General features: G+C 40.3%; 1 protein-coding gene across 1 annotated transcript in view; it reads right to left on the bottom strand.

Moving 5' to 3' along the window:
• Positions 1-16,822, bottom strand: part of tmtc1 (transmembrane O-mannosyltransferase targeting cadherins 1) — a 91,710-nt gene extending 74,888 nt beyond the window's left edge. The window contains exons 1-2 of the mRNA XM_042510941.1: positions 16,449-16,822; positions 3,635-3,812 (exon numbers count right to left, since the gene is read on the bottom strand). Coding sequence (XP_042366875.1) covers positions 3,635-3,812; positions 16,449-16,744 — 474 coding nt within the window. The 5' untranslated portion in view covers positions 16,745-16,822. The remainder of the gene's footprint in view (positions 1-3,634; positions 3,813-16,448) is intronic.
• Positions 16,823-17,188: the final 366 nt, after the last annotated feature.

The raw sequence follows: 17,188 nt of genomic DNA, 5'->3' as shown, positions 1-17,188 counted from the left end.
AAACATCTGAGCCGCTCACTGTCGCCTCACCTGTTGGATCGGAGGAGAGGATAAAGCTCTGCTCTGCTTCCTGGGCGGCTTTCTGCACATTCTACAACATGACTCACCAGCTCCGAGTCAGATAAGGACGAATGATGCCCTTTGGGAATCACATGAAAAGCAGAGCAGAGGTTCTGATGCTGAGAGCGTGCAAAAGCTGACTCAAGACCCCAGAACCAGGAGCAAAGTTGGTTTCCCCAGGAGATTAGTGAGCGCTGTGGAGCTGATCCTGACACACCTCATCTTGTCATCGACACAATTGCAAGATGACTGTTTCCATTGAGTGATGTTCTGCAACTTCTCCTCTGGCAATAACATTCCAAGTAGCATGGAGATGGATGTCCAAAACTTTAGCTGTCATTATTTCCAATCTAAGGACACGTAGGCGTGTTATGGAGCCATAATGAAAAGGCGAGCCCTTATACGTGGGAGTGGCCATGTATGAGGGATTTCTGGGAGCTGATAGTCCACGAATTCACGGAGGAATTGTGGATTGAAAACTTCACAGATGAGCCACTCAACTTTTGAAGAGTTATACGATGCAATAACACCCCTTGTAGCGCCAACAAGCATAAAACCATAGCATCATGTGACCTAGAAAAGCCCAAAAAGCTGCAGGTTTGTGAAATATGGCTTTTCGAGTCACCTGAAATACCACCTCATGCGAGCATAAAAACATTTTTGCAATAAATTAGCTGTCTGTTTTGGGTTTTTTTTCTTTTAAATTTACGTGTTTCCATTAGGTGTATTTTATATTCAGAACTTCAATTTACACAGTTTGAGGGTTAATGGAAACCTGCCTACTGTGTGACTACTAAAACACAGCGTACTGTAGTGATCCATAATTAAAGAAAAGGATGAATTTGCTTGCTCTGGCTCTTATTCTGGTTGCTTTTCCCTTTAATCTTATTGCCAAAATATTTCAATATTCAAGCTTTAAACCAGTCAGATTGTATCTGTGGTTGCTCACATTAACTCACTGTGGAACATTTATACCAGCTTGGTGTCCAGTGTTTGTATACTGTAATATTTCATAACATATGTTTTATGTTTTTTAATGTTAATGTTAACTGCATGAATAAATTGATTTTAAAGCACCATACAGTCTCCTGCCTGTGTTAAAATATCAAAATAAGGAGACGGCAGAGCACTGAGCTGTGTTATTTTAACATGTCCAGCTGTGGAGGGAGCAGCCTCTCCGCTGCATATTTAGCTCTGTGGAAAAGCTGCGATGCTGAGCGGGCCAGACACAGGGATTCTGAGGTGAAATACACTGAGCATAGAGTTATTCAAGTTGTTTAACGCTGCAGTGTGTGTTGGTCAGCTGGTCTCGTTTGTTAAAGTTACTGCTGATCGCTGTTCAGTGCCATTAATGTTCTCTGGGTGATGGCCTGGAAAGTATTCACAATACACTTCACTTTCTTCTTGCAAATGTTAATATTTAGAGATTAAATTACAACAATCTTGCAACCACTGCCTTTATGAAGCTGAATTACAAGGTTAACTTCAGCATGTCTGTGCTCCTCACTACCCAGGTGCTTCATCAAAATCACATTATTAGTTAACATTTGGAAAATCACTAATTGACATTTGTGAATCATTGCCAAGTCATCAACATAGAAATGCATCTAAGAATTTTTTCCCGCCCCTATCAACCTATTTATTTATTTTATTTAGTTTACAAAACAGACAATGGTCCTCCTGACGTGTGGCTATGTAAATCTGTGTCTCTGCTCCTTTTCTATTTCATAAAAGTGTGATGGAATTGCAACGTGAAGGGGCCGCTGCTGCTCCTATTCCCACTGCAATCTGTTTCCTTTCATGAAATCCTGTTCTTTAACAGAAAATGACACCGTCATAGTCCGATATGATTATGGTTTGGCAATTTATTTTAATTATTTCAACTTTGTTGTATTGCCATGAAAAAGACGTCAGCAGCATATGTTGCACTTTTTTGACATCATTTTCTTGTTTGTTTGTTGTGGTTTTTGCTTTCTTTTCCAGGCAATTTTATTGTAACTTTTTACTAATTTCTTGTTATTTTTGGGCCATTTCTTGTTAATTTGCTTGTCACCCTCTTCCCATGTTTCTGAAAGAAATCAAGTAAAACAATATCAAAGGGTACATTTCTGGACATTTTCCTGACCGTACTTAAACAACAATTTTACTTGAGTAACATGCAGGATTTCAACAAGCTCTAGAGTATTCTAACTGTGTGGTTTTAGTACTTTTATCTGAGTACTTCCTTCATCACTGCTGCTGAAACCTCATTTGCAGCATCACACATTTTTCCCAGCTGGGTTTTTGATTTTCCTGTAACACCAGTACTGACACTTTGGAAAACTCACACGTTTATTTAACAGTACCTTGATTTCATTCTTCTTCTTGCAGCCTTTTTTTTTGGTGTCATCTCTCCAGTTCCTGGCATGTGTTAGAGTGTCTGCACACGGAACAACACCGCCATTATGGAGTGTGAGGGTGTTACTGATGCTTATAGGTTGCTGATGATACGGTGGGATTCAGCATTGAGCAAAGATGGAAAGCTGGATGGGAGCAGATTTGGATGGTTTAGAAAGTTTGGTTCATCTGGAGTTGAATTTTTTTCTCCTTATAAAAAATGAAGAGAATATTACTGCATGGGGCCCATTGTGTACAGTGAAAATGAATGGGACTTTTCCTTCCTGAACCTGAGGCAATTCAAATGGTTCCTTCAATTTCCCAGCTCTACAGTTTCTTCTGGCTGTAGCAGAAGCACTTCATCTCCATTAGAATAAGCTGCAGGCAACCCTAACAATACATCATGTGCAAGTACGTACATACTGCTGCCCAGGCTGCAATATCACAACTGCCTTAACCCTTTAAAACCTGAGCAAATTGGTTTGAATTCTTTCAAAAACATGAGGAGAAGGCAACGAGCAACTAAATATTAAAAAAGTTACAAATAAGAAAACAAGTAAAAAATAAATACAATTTTAAAAAAGTCTGACTGGAGTGACTTTTGGTGTCAACAGTGTAGAAATAATGTCTTTAATTATAAAGCTGGAACTGTCTAATCTTTATTATTTTCTAATAACGTCAAACAGATCAAAAAACACTGATGACTTTATCCTGCTAATTCTGCGACTGTCAGCTGACAATTTTCAAAATAAGAGTGAGCCTATTAGAGCAAAGATCCAACAGATATGTGTATAAATGTTTAATTTGTTATATTTTGTATATTTGCATTGTAATACAATAGAGATAAAAAGTTGATAACAATCTTTTTTTTTAAAAAAAAAACAGAGATAAATATGATCAATTTGCTGGATAAAAGCAGTTTGTAGTGGAATATTTCTTAAAGAAAAAAGACCATAAACTCAAGGAAATTCCTGGTCCCAGCCGAGAAACAGTCCAGCATATAGCCACCTCCCAAAATGTTGATGCAACCCTTTGAAATGCTCCTTAGCACAGAGGATGCTGGATGAGGGCTGAGAGCTGGGAAAATTGGTGGCAGTGCTGCTAAAGGTCAGTGTTCCTATTGGAGCTATTTCAATGTAAAACAACATTTTGTTGTTTGCTTGTTTTTTCAGCTGGTTTCAGTGTGTCATGTACTCACGGCTTCAGTGTGGACGGGGTGCACAGCGAAGAGGAGTGCTGTGACAAAGGCAAGGCGCGAGTCTTCAAACACGCAGCGTTCACACGTGTGCATGAGCAGGCAGGTCACGGCACAGTGCAAACACACGTTCACCATGTGGAAATAAAGAGGCATCATGCCACCCAGCAGGATGTTCAACCTGATGGACAGAGAGACAGATTCAGCACTGAGTCAAACATTCTACCTCATGTGTCAAAGCTTTTTGTTCATGTGTAAAAGATATTAGAAATGATCTCAAACAAAAGAAGAGAGTGATGGATAAATAAGGGCAGTAAATGTCGTTCATTTTGCCATAAACCCGACTATAGAGAGACAAAAAAGGGCCAACCCTATCAGAGACAATCACTCAGCTGTGCACCGCTGTGGCTGCACAGGGAGAATCTCCGTGGCAAATTACCTTTTATATTTCCTGGATGAAAGACTCGTGTTATTATCCTGAACAGAATCTCAATCCATTTTCTGCACTGCCAGAAATTTAAAATTATAGAGCGTGATTGTTTTGAGAGAGAATGTCAGATTTGCGACCCTGCTGAACATCTTCCAGCAGCTAATCCAAAGAATAACAGTCAATTATGCTGTTTTCACCTGCTTTATCATAATTGGTGCTACACTGTGACTATTCCCTCTTGACCCGACAGAATATCACCGAGCTGATAGCAGCACACACAGAAAGAGTGAAGCAGCACAGTGCTTCAGGTTCCAGCTGTCATTCCATTTTATATTTTATATCAGGGTTCCTACAGCTTCAGCTCTGCACACCAGTCAAGCTACACTTAAGAGTTTACATCCATGTCAGTGAAAACATGGACGCTTCACACACAGAGGATCTCTACACTCAGCACAGTCTACAGATCAGTGTCAATAATTCAGTATCTGACTAAATGTCTCTCTCTCTCTCTGTTCCTGAGATATGATGTTGAGTAATGGCCAGAGAAGTGTTTTATGCAGAATATTGTGATGTCACAGTGAAGTTGACCTATGACCTTTTGGATACAAAATGTCAAAACTTCAACATTTTATCCAATTGGACGTTTGTAATGTACTGTAATTTTATCTAGACAGGGAAAGTGCACTATAGGGATGTAACGATTCACTCAACTCACGATTCGATACGATTCACGATACCTGGTTCACGATATGATTTTCTCACAATTTCTTTTTAATACAAAATCACAGAGGTGGCTGTTGTGGAAAGGTTTGCTTTACTAGAGGGGAAAGCAGAGAGGGTGATTTTGAAGAACTAAGTTGGTCATTTCTCACTCGTGGGTGAGAAATTGGGCTCTCTTTATGGCTCTTGTACTCGTTTGGGAGAGCATGGTTGCAGCTTGTCAGTGTGGTTTGGCCATGTATTTTTTGGGTGTTTTTTGGCCGTGTAGTTGTCGTTAAGGAGGAACGTGTGTAGGCGGGGCGGACTGGAGCTCATGATGCCGGCTCACATGCTGCATCAAATTAGTTGTTGTACTATTTATGTAGTACAACACCCTCTGTCAATATTTGCAGACAGTTTTTTTCTGTTACCTTTTCGCCTTTATTACTTCCTGACTCGAAGAAGCTCAAATGCCGCCAGCCTTCCGATTTGAAACTGAAGGGTGCGTCTTCTGTTTCAATATAGCCTGTTGTGGAGTCTTTGCTTCGTCTTATATACATTGGCTCTTGTCTTGGACATGAAGCAGGACATTGAACACATAGTGACATGGCACGGCGAGGGAGCAAAGTCAAAAGTAGATTACGCCCTCTGCTGTTCAAAAAGAGTATGGTGGTTCATTTTTCATTTCACCGATTTAAATCTCAAATATTTTTTATCAAATTTTAACTGCCTTGCGATGCATCTTTACATCCTTAGTGCACAATAAAACATTATATTAAACATTAAAACATTTTATAAAACAAGGAGATATGCGTTGTACCAGGTTTTAGCAAAGCTGCTATTTTCTGCCCGTAGTCCCTGGGCACGTAGGTGAAATAAATACATAAATGACAAAATTAGAATAAATAAGGTACAAAACATCAGTTTATAAAATTATATTATCATATTATATAAGAAATTATATTATAGAACATTGTTATCCTCATATCCCACACCTAATCATGAAATGAAATGAATGAAATCTCAAATTTGTGCAAATTTTGTTCTTACATCCTAAAGCCAGTTTGCCACCCTCCCACCCCCCAAACATTCACAAATATGTGCAAAATAAAAATTTTAGATGAACAATGATGCAAAATCCCAAATCCCCACTCTCCCATACACTCACTCACAAATGTTTGCAGGTTTGCTGTGACAGAATCCATCATTTTGTCAAACATGAAAAGGCTTAAAGTTGGTACATGATCGATGATTTATGGCTGCAAGGAAAGAGATGATTTGTGTTAAACTTTGTCATAATGAATGTCTGAATTCTTGAGTTACAGCCAAACAATATGTTTTTAAAGTTACAAAGACCTTGACCTTTGACCGTCAAACACCAGATTCAAGTCAGTTCATTCTTGAGTCCAAGGGAATATTTGTGCCAAATTTGAATAAATTGAACAAAAATCATCTTTGACTAAATGTGGACATTTGTGCCACAGTTGGAAAAACTCAAGGTATTTTTGGAATATCGCATATCAAAAGCGTAACGCCTCCAGTCTTGGCTGTTGTCTGCATCAAGGCATCAAAGCTGCAAAGAATACACACACTCACACTTAATGCTCACATTACTAAAATCAGAGACATTTTTAGACCTAAAATATCAAAAACTAAATTTAAGAGTTCTAAAGACTTTTTAAGGATCAGCGGGGACCCTGTGGGCAACTGTCGCCAAAGCAAGAATGGGAAAGAATTTCACTTTCAAACTTCAACAATTAGTGTCCTCAATTCCCAAACACTTACTAGTGTTGTTAAAAGAAGAGGTGATGTAACACAGCTGTAAACATGCTCCTGTCCAAACTTTTTGGAACGTGTTGCTGGCTTCAGATTCAGAATTAGTGTATATTTACAAAAAACAAAGTTTATCAAATTAACCATCATATATCTTGTCTTTGTACTGTATTTAATCGAATATGGGTCAAAAGGGATTTGCAAATCAGCGCATTCTGTTTTTTTCATTCCCTTACACAGCATCTAAAGGTTTTTGGATTGGGGCTGTAGTGCTCATGGGCCTCTGTGAGAGCTTTCATCTAGTCCATTATGTGATGAAGGAGACTCTGGCCTTCACTATCCCTCCTTTATTTATAATTCAATGAGCAGACTGATAAAACCAGCCTGGGCCTGCAGAGAGAGCATTAACCCTCCCCATTATCTCCCTGTGACCTAACTGATGCTGATCTGGCCTCATACCTGCTGCTGAGAGAGCAGAGAGTACAGCCGGCGAGCGGCGGGGAGATGAATTTCCCACGGGGTCCGGATCCATCCCTAATGTGAAGGCTTTAAAGGAATTTCAATGTCTCATTTGAGGCGTTTGGCTGATGTGCTGATCCAGAGAGACTGACAATGAGGTCAGGAGTCAGTGTCCTGCTCAAGGACATTTTGACAGGAAGACTGGCTGCTCTGCTGATGAACACTGGCTACTGCACCGGTCTAATCTGTGAGCTTTGTGTGATGGGCTTGTAGGACCGCTACTCTCAAACATGAAGAACCATGAGCTTTGGCCAACATGATGATAACATGTTATCCAGTGATGTGTTGCCAGGTACACATCCTGTGTCTCCGACACATTAGTAAACCCACTATAGGGCTGTCAATTTTTATTCCAAAACAACCAGTCCTTTGAATCACTGACTAAGAAAAAAACTAATAATGGATGTAGCACGTGTGACATCACTATTTGGTTTGTAGACTGCCGTTTTAAAGCCTTGAGTTTGGTATTTCCTTCGATCTGCAGTGTACCATTGCATGGGTCATATCAGTGTAAAATCACTGCTTACTCCGCATGGAAAATGTGTATTTTCATTTTCATTTTCACTGTATCAGCCACCATATCAGCAATGGTGAATTATTTTCCCTCTAAAATCGGTTTCAGAGATACCATATTGGTCAAGTTCGATTGCAGAGGTCAAGTCTTCTCTCAGTGCACTTGAACTACTATATGCTCAAAGTTTACTATGGGACCAAAATAATATCACAGTATCACAGTATACCAGGGTATTTATAAATACCGGGTATGTTTTTCAATACTCTCATAAATACAGGTGCTTCACTTTCTATCAAACTCACTGTATGCAGTGCACAGCATGCACCACCAGAGCTCAGTCTCTGGTCACTACTGGTGGAACAGGCAGCTGAGCTGAAAGACACAGACACACCTAGTGGTGGAGGGAGAAGTTACAGGACTGTAATCAGCCTGTGGCCAGCATGAAGAGAGAGAGCATTGGGAATAACAGCATCTTTTTTATATCTAACTTGGTGAATTAAGGATTATTTTGGACCAGTCTGGTGCTGGTGATTGTTGGAACAGTGGACGTACTAACTAGATTACTAGTAAGAGTAATTAAGTAGGTTTGGGTGAATTTTATTTTGTTTCTGTCAAATTTGAACAAAGTGTGTTAACGAGGCAATTAGGCTTCATCAGTCTGCTGTCACCAAGAGAAAGTTGAATTCAAAAGGTGTTCAGTTGTATTTCTCTGTTTAATAAAGAAAACAGGTGAGAATATAACTTTTCTTAACATTTTGTTGGTTTCTATTAATTCTGAAAAGTCTAAAAAGCTGAAAGTAAGTAAACAGTAAGCACACTCTCTATCGGCAGAAAGGGTGCTAGTGCCGCACACTTATACTTTCATATACCCTGGTGAAATTTCAGGAAGGTATGAAATATCACTTGGCGTCCAAGTCTAGCCTAGCTTTAAAACTAACAGTATGGGTTAGTACCGTACTGAGCCACTAGTGTGCCTGGATAAAGCGGCGCCCCATGTGCAGAGGCTGTGTCCTCACCGCAGCAGCCGTGGGTTCGAGTCCAGCCTCAGGCCTTTGCTGCCCCTGTCCAAATCTCTCTCTCCCTTTCATGCTCACATTGTCCTGTCAATTTAAGGCAAAAAAAGCCAACAAAAAAAGACTCCATAAAGCTAATAGTACTACTATTACAGGGAATTAGGTGTGGAAGAAAAAAATGATTCACATAAGAATCTCGATTCGCAATTTTAATGATTCAGAATAGATTAAAAAATCTTAAACATCGATTATAGACTATATTTAATAAATATAGTCTTTTCTTAACCCTCTAAAATTTTTATCATTTAGAAAAGTCTTAATTATTTTGAGACCGTTTGTTGGATCACCTTGCTTTTTTCACCAGTGAACGCTGCCCCCAATCCTGACCCCAACAATCGAAACTGAATCGAATCATGAGATACTGAAGGATCCACACCCCTACTGGGAATCACTGAATTGAGATATATTTTTTTAGAGCCCGACCGATATATCGGTCAGCAGATTTTATCAGTCGATACTGGCCCATCACAAATATATCTTTCAGCTTTTATGTTGTCCAATATGCATGATATGAAAAGATTGTTCTAACAGAACACACTGCAAAAAAGTTACCTAGAATAATCAGAATTATCAAAATCCCAATGACGTGTACTGCTTCAGTGCAGTGATGCTGTTTTTGACAATAAAGGTTATTGTTAAACTGTAAAATATCCTGCCACCATGACATATGTTTGCTGCAAGTATTTGATTATCATATCTGAGAGATAACTGCATTGCGAAATTACATATATGCATAACATCTTTCAATATATCAATATCGGAATTTTTTATTCCCCAATATCAGTATCGACATTGGTCCAAGAAATCCACAGTATCGGTTCGGCTCTAACATATTTTCTGCTATATGATGAACCTACTGTGCTGCTTTTAGGACCCAGCACTAGTGGAGCAAAAGTGAAAATCTCTAGCAGGAGCAATATTTTGAATGTGAGTGTGCTCAGTCACAGATATAGTGTTCTGTGCGCCTGTCAGGCTGCAGAGGTGAAGGACAGATAATGGAGCTTGTTTGTCTGCTGGTTAGTGAGAGTGCACAATCCGCAGCTGCAGCAGCACGATGGCTTCCTGTCCTTCCCTCTGATATACTCGCCTCGCCTGCTCCATGACCCTGAAGAAGGTTGCAAGAATACTAAAAATAAATAAGTTATGAATTATTCTGGAGAGTGTTGCCTCAGTAGTTAACAGTCATCTGCCTTTACCCTGTGATGTAAAATCGACTGAATAAAACAGTGCAGGTAGGCTGGGCAGACAGCTGAAAACAGGGTGCTTGAATTTCAAGTGTTGAATTTCGGCTAAACAGAGAGCTCTCCCTGAAGAAAGGATATCAGATAATGAAATGTCCTGGCTGACAGTGTGACAGACCGTCCCTCACTGGGTCCTTGAACTTCAGGTGAGAACTTTTTTTATTCTCAAAGAGAAAAACAGCATTTGGGAAATAAAGCTCGAACATCATCTGAGTCAGCGTCTCCCGGACTCCAACAGCGTCATCCATCACTTCCTTAACCTTCTTCTTTGTCTGTTCTTATTTTTCACTCTTCAGCTGCTGCTCTTGTCTCTATCTATTATCTGCTGTGTCCTCCTCCTCCTGCTCCTCCTCCTCCTCCTCCTCTGCTCATTTATCAGGAGTGCATCCCTCACCTTTTCTTCCTGCCCTGTCCTGTATCATCTCTTCTTGTGTTTCTATTTTAATCACAGGGCCTCTTGCTATCTCTATCCTTCCACTTTCTCTCCCTCAGGGCTCAGTTCACAGAAGTGGTTGTGCGTGTGTGTCCGGTGTGTCCAGTGTGTGTGTGTGTGTGTGTGTGTGTGTGTGTGTGTGTGTGTTTGTTTGTGTGTATAAGGTGGGTGGAAAGTGGAGGTCAACTGATATTGGAATTTGCAGTAATGAGAGTTTGGAAAAGGAAAAAGTCAGGAAACCCCTTTAAACTCTAAGATTACTGGAAACAAGACACTTGAAAGATTAGTTTTGGGAGGTTTTGCCTTTATTTAACAGGACAGCTATTAGAGTGAAAGTGGGAGAGAGGGGGAATGACGTGCAGCACAGGGCCACAGCGGCAGGACGTAGCCTTTGTACATGGGTTGCCTTTGTACTTTAACGAGTAATTTTGAATTTTAATTGAATTTTCTTTTACTAATGTTTTCCAAATACTAAAAATACTTAATGATTCAGAAAACATAAAAAACTAAACAAGGTCGAAAAATGTATACAGCTGGACTGTGTATGAAATACTAAGGGGCTTCTAATTTGTAACAGAGAGTGGAAGCATTTAATCAGTGACGGACTCAAGCCCCCAGGAAGCGTGCCAGGCTCTGATGCAAATTTTACATAGTGGCCAAAAGTGGAATTACACCATACAGGTCGGTCACATGATCACACTGGCCCAGAAAGACTTTGCTCATTGACGTACATCAGGAAAGAGACGTCTGTGAATCAGTGGATAATTTTTTGTAAGTATCAAAACCCCCGTATGATGTATTTTAGATACATCCATGGACGGACTCAATGACTTTGGCTCTTGTGCTAATAGTGTCACAGTGCTCAACCACCTGTCCAAGAAAAAACTTGGAAATGAGTTAGAAGTTTATGACTTCCTCGTTCTCTCGGTCACTGAAGACTGACAAGGCTAAACTGCCTCGTTGACTCATCATAAAACACCCTGAACACAGAAACAAATTAAAACTCAACCAAACTGTCTTGGTTACTCTTGCTAGTAATCTAGTTAGTAAGTCCACAGTCCCAACAATCACTGGCTCCAGTTTACCTGCAATAAATCCTTAATTCACCAAGTTTGATGTAAAAACATGCTGTTATTCCCACAGTTTCTCTCTGCCTGCTTGCTGCTGGCTGTTTACAGTCCTGCAACTTCTCCCTCCACCACTAGGTATCTCTGTGTCTTTTGACTCAGCTTCCTGTTCCACCAGTAGAGACCGGAGACTGAGCTCAGATGGTGCATGCTGTGCATTACATACAAAGAGTTTTATAGAAAAAGGAACGCCTGCATTTATGATGGTTTTGAAAAACATACCTTCAGGATTTCTAAATACCCTGGTGTACTGTGATACTGTGAGACCCCCCCAAACCTAGTTTCTACCTGCTGTAGTGAATGTACCTTGAAATGGTCACGATCAGACGAATTACAAGATTCAGTTTCTAACAATATATATGATGGATGAGTAAACACACAGCAGTTATTTACATGGAATTCTCAAATGCACAATACAAGAGCCCCTTGGCCATCATTCTTTTTGATTTTATGTCCTGTGTCTTTCATAATTGCGATGAGAAATGTTGCTATAGTTGTATGAAAGGCACAATTATTATTAATGTTCCCAGTGTATTGTATTGGTCTTTGATTACTTACTTTATTGTTGTGTAAATTATACCATTAATTAAAAATGCAGTCATTTCTACATGTAACCTGATTCTGCCCTGTTCACTGAATCTGAGGGAAGGCTTAACGGGGGAGTGTGGGATGGGAAAGTGTCAGGAAATGAACAAAATAAGTCATTCTGGCTCTCAACTGCCACTAAGCCAAATCTGGGCTGAGTCTGACACTTCTGATGGTTGTACTTCAGGCTCTAACCTGGGCTAAGAATGAGTTGGACCACATTTCAGCCATATCTCTGGGCTGAGTTTTTTGCCAGGCCAAACCGAAAACCAACAATAACCTGTAAGCACTGAACACCCCCCTCCACACACATGCACACACACTCACACTCATCATTAATTGCTGTTTCTGTGTGTTTCTGAGAGCAGATGCTTCCACATAGCTCAAATCCACACTGACACTCTCAGGAGAAGCATTAAGACGCCAATATCTTCTTCAATCACTGCAGGCTATCAGCAGACGGAGGACTGGCAAGCGGCTGCTTGAGAGGCATTACACTGCTGGGTAATTACACTGTCATCAAACAATGAAACCATCCTGCATCCTGACCACACACACGCCACATTACCTACACTCACAGTGTCTCAAATCATTCACTCATTCACTACTTCCTGCTTCCTATACAGGGAGTTCTATGTAGATGACTATACAATGAGCTCATCTGCAACATGAAAAAACACTTTCGGACACTGTTCAGGTCATTTTCTCTCACCGATTTTTAACGCTTTGAAACCTGAGCAAATTGGCTGCACCTTGTCACACTGAGCTGTGCCGAACAGAAACACGATCATAATGTTGATCACTTGCACCCAAACAATAGCTTCTTATTTCTTGTTACTGCATTTAGTCTTAAAAAAATCATAAAAGTGGTGTTTATTTGTGAAGATTATTTTGCTGAACAAAAAACAAAACATGTAAGCATGTTAAACATATGTTTGCCAGAGTGCTTATTTTATTTTTTTGCTGCCGGCACAAAGCCTGTGTTGTGTCAGGGACTCCAAGAGTTACATGCACGTGCACACGATTGAGTCCCACGGGTCCAATGCGCGTTCATTTTATGTCTGGAGAAATATCTCTATATTTGGAAAATGGCGCATTTTACATCTTTAGGAACTTAATATTTTAAATAATGGCAATTTAAAAATGCGTTCTGAAAAGTTATTCTGTTTTTAAAAAAAAATATCCAGTGATTTAAGGACATCTCTTTCCCAATGTAAAGCAAATGGGGAGAAGTCTTTCTGGGCCAGTGTGCTTCATGTGATGGTGTGATAATACTTTCGGCCACTATCTAAATTTTGCATCAGAGCGTGGCACAATTCCTGGGGGCTTGAGTGACCCTCAGTTGTACACCACTTTTCTTGATGCATTATGGGTAGGGGAGGGGGGGGGGTCGATACAGTACAGTACTGCAGTATTTAGCAATATTGTATTTATACATGGACAATTATTTTACAAAATATTACTACTGCAAATACAATTTACCCTTTGTTTGCCTACTAGAGTAGTAAAATCAATTGCTTTTTTATTTGCATGTTGCTGCAACTTTTTACTTACATGTTGCTGTACTTTTTACATACTGCTGCAGTAAAAATTGATCAAAGGAAGAAACTGAAGTCTGACCGATATATCAATATACCGATATATCGTCTGACTGATATATCAGTCAGACAATGCTATCTGCCAATACTGGCCCATCGCAGATGTATCAGTATTGGCTTGTAAATGGCTCTATATGAAAAGTTTATTTCTAACAGAACATAATGCAGGCAAAGATGTTCAGAGTAATTTAGAATTATTAAATTACCAATGAAGTTTACTGTTTCATTGCACTGAAGTCATTTCTGATAATAAAGTTTATTGTTATACTGTAAAATATCCAACCTCAATTACATGTTTTGTGACGAGTATATGACAGCCTTATCTGAGGGATAATTACATTGCATAATTACATAAATACATATTATATCTGCCGACACATCAATATCAGAATTTTTTTACTCTCCAATATCAGTATCAGCATAGGCCAAAAAATCCAGTATTGGTCGGGCTCTAAGAAAGTTTCTGAACAGATAAACACAAATGTTGACCACGTTTTTCCTTAATCTGCACTTGAACAAAGGTAATAACTTGCAGTAGACTGCAATATATGTAGGCATAATACTCAGCATATCGCAAAAAAAGCAATAATATGGTACTGTGACCTAAGTATCGCAATAATATTGTATCATGGGGCCTCTGGTGATTCCCACCCCAAATTGTGGGGTACTTTGAGTCCACTATATAGGGTAGAATAATTCCCACAATGCATTAGGACAGCACTACAAACTGGTGAGGGCACCACACTGTGTACTATAGAGTGAGTAGAGAGTGATTTTTGGATGCAGCTAACAACTCTCAGCTTTAGCTCTCAGAAGTGCACAAAGTGCTGATGGGACTCCGCTGGGACCAGAGCAGCCAATCACATTCCAAAACACTCCTCTGGGTTTCCCCTTTATGCAGGGCGGCCCCTGGCAGGCCCCCGGCAGGCCCCTGGAAAACCTCCTCCAGGGCCAAAGTGGGCGGGGCAACAGTTACTGGATGTTTTCATATTTAAAGTCATTCTAACAGTTGATGTTGTAGTGAACTATGGTGAATCATGAATCTGACAGAAGAATAAATATATATTTACATTGCTCCGTTTGGCTCTTTTCCCCTCATTTAGGAACACTGCGTGGGCTGTGCTCTTGTTCTCATGCAATCACTGCAACAAAATATCATTTAGAAGATAATCCCACTCTGTGCTAGATGCTCGCCTGGTTCTGCCGACAGAAATCCAGTGCCAGAGTGAGCTCAGCAGAGAGTTTGGGTGTTTTCCCATCATCAACCGCTGCTTCCACAACTCTGTCATCACCTCCTTGCATCCTTAAATCCACACTGCACTGCTGCGACTCCACCAACATGGAGGTCAAAGTACTACAAAGCTGCACATCAAGTTCCACATAAACCCTCTCTGTGGCCTCTGTGTCATCTGAATTCCTTTCATCATTGAACCTGAGGTGGAGGCAGAGCTGTGGGCATGAGAGCTGGATGTGCTGGGACAAGCTCAGTGTGCAGCTGGCCAGCCGAGCTCCTCTCTGCTCCCACTGCAGATAAATATTTAGAATAGGAGCAGATGCAGGAGTGCTGTAACAGGCTCCTGTCATACCTTTCTGGGGAGTTTCAGGGACTCTATAGCGACCACAGCACACTTGGTCGCATTTTCCACACTGTCAGTTTGATAACTTGATTTTACTTACTGTTCTTTTTTTTTTTTTAAAGGAAACTGATCGGCTTGAAAAAGGTAAGAAAATACGCGTTTATACGGATGATGCTAGAAACCTCTCTTTTTCCTTGTTTTTTGTATGATTTAATTGTTCGCCTCTCTTTCTGTTTTATTTTTATATTTCACTTTGGTTTATGTTTTATTACTATTATTACAGTTTTGTAGTGTGTGTTTTCTAGGAAGTGGTATTACCATTGAAACTATACTTAATAGTGTTGAAGATGGACATGAAAATAACAAAATATGATAGGTATGTATATTTATTGTGAACATCTCCTCTGTGTTATATGTTGTATGTGTTGTCTTCATGTTGACTAAATAAAGTTTTTAAGAAAAAGTTAAAAACATATATAAATCTATTTACTTTATATCTGATTTTTAAGTTAACTTAGAATTTAATTACAGTTCCTGAATTTTGTGAAGTTGTTGCCACTTAAAAAAGAGTAGTAAAAATAATTTAACTTTATTAAGTGTTGGCAACGTCAGTAAACCAAGTTGCCTCATGCTGGTTGCAAAGGAGTCCGTCAAATTCTTCTCTTTTAATATATGTTAGCAAAACAGAACTTGCAGCTCTACTAAGTTTGTCATTAAGAAAAGCCTCCTTGGCATGATAAAGTTAAGTCAAACTAACTTGATTTACTGAAGCTGCTAAAACTTAGAAACAACACGTACTTTCACTTGTAATGTTTAGGTGGTAACAACTTCACTAAATCATGTAAATGCAACACAAGTATAAGTAAACTTAACATTTAGATATAAACTAACAGAGGGATCATGGTTTTATTTATTTACCTTTTTCAAGACACTCAGTTTCCTAGATGTTTTTTTTTAAGTAAGATTAACTTGTCAGATTTGACAGTGCACGTCACATGAAGCCACTGAACACGGTGTAAAGGTTTCATATTGAGCTTGTCAAAGTTCACTGAGAGGCAGCAGCAGCATCCCAGAGGGGGACAGCTGGATGACGTCAGCTTTAATAAGCCTGTTTATTTAGCGTTCACGCGCTAGTTAGCAACAGGGTTCCCACCTCCAACTATCAACAGTAACACTGCGCCTCCGATAGCATTCCGTGTGCGTGTGTGTGTGTGTGTGAGCGGAGTTGGGAACGGTTCGGGAACTTACTTGAAGGTGAGGATGCACAGCGGTCTGTAGGACTTGTGGCTCGTGTTGTCCGCCATCCTCTTCCCCCAGAAGTCGTTGCTAAAGATGTTTCTGAGGCTGGAGCCCGCTCGGACGTCCGGGTTGTTGATGATAGCCCAAACATCGTCGTGCACCAACTCCCCGCGGAGCGAGTTGCTGTAGCAGAGCGCGCACAGCGCGGCCAGCACGGTGTAGCGAGCCGCCGCGCGCACCGCCTCGGGCCGGACGGTCAGCCGCGGCTGCTGGCGGGATTTCTTCTCCCGTCCCGGCGCTGTCATGTCGGGCCTGGCTTCCCCCGCGTCTCCGTTACGCTAAGGATGAAGCTGGGAGTATCGGCTGGTAGGTCCATTCCGCCTAGCAGGTAGCGGCTGAGTGTGCTGCAGAGAGCGGGGACGGTGTGTCTGTACTGTGATGCGTTCACGGGCCGTCGGAGAACATCGCACTGCCGGATTAGCAGAAACACCACCGCTGTCCACTGTTTTCCTGTCTGTTTTTAACTTTGTATGCAGAAATAAAGTTTGATATTTATTCGTCTTCGCTGTATTTTATTTCATTTGGGCAATTATTTGAGAGGTAGTGGTCTATTTATTGATTTGTTAAAGGGCAGTGTACTTTTTGGTCATTGAAGTTTCCTTTTAATAAAAAAAAAGTTATTTGGTTTTCATTTCAAAATCCAAAAATGAAAAATAAAAAACAAGACATTTTTAGTTCAGAAATGGAAT

The sequence above is a fragment of the Plectropomus leopardus genome, chromosome 22, assembly GCF_008729295.1.
Source record: "Plectropomus leopardus isolate mb chromosome 22, YSFRI_Pleo_2.0, whole genome shotgun sequence".
Lineage (NCBI taxonomy): Eukaryota > Metazoa > Chordata > Actinopteri > Perciformes > Serranidae > Plectropomus > Plectropomus leopardus.
Note: the sequence above shows the minus strand (reverse complement) of the source record. Positions and strands in the feature narration are given on the sequence as shown.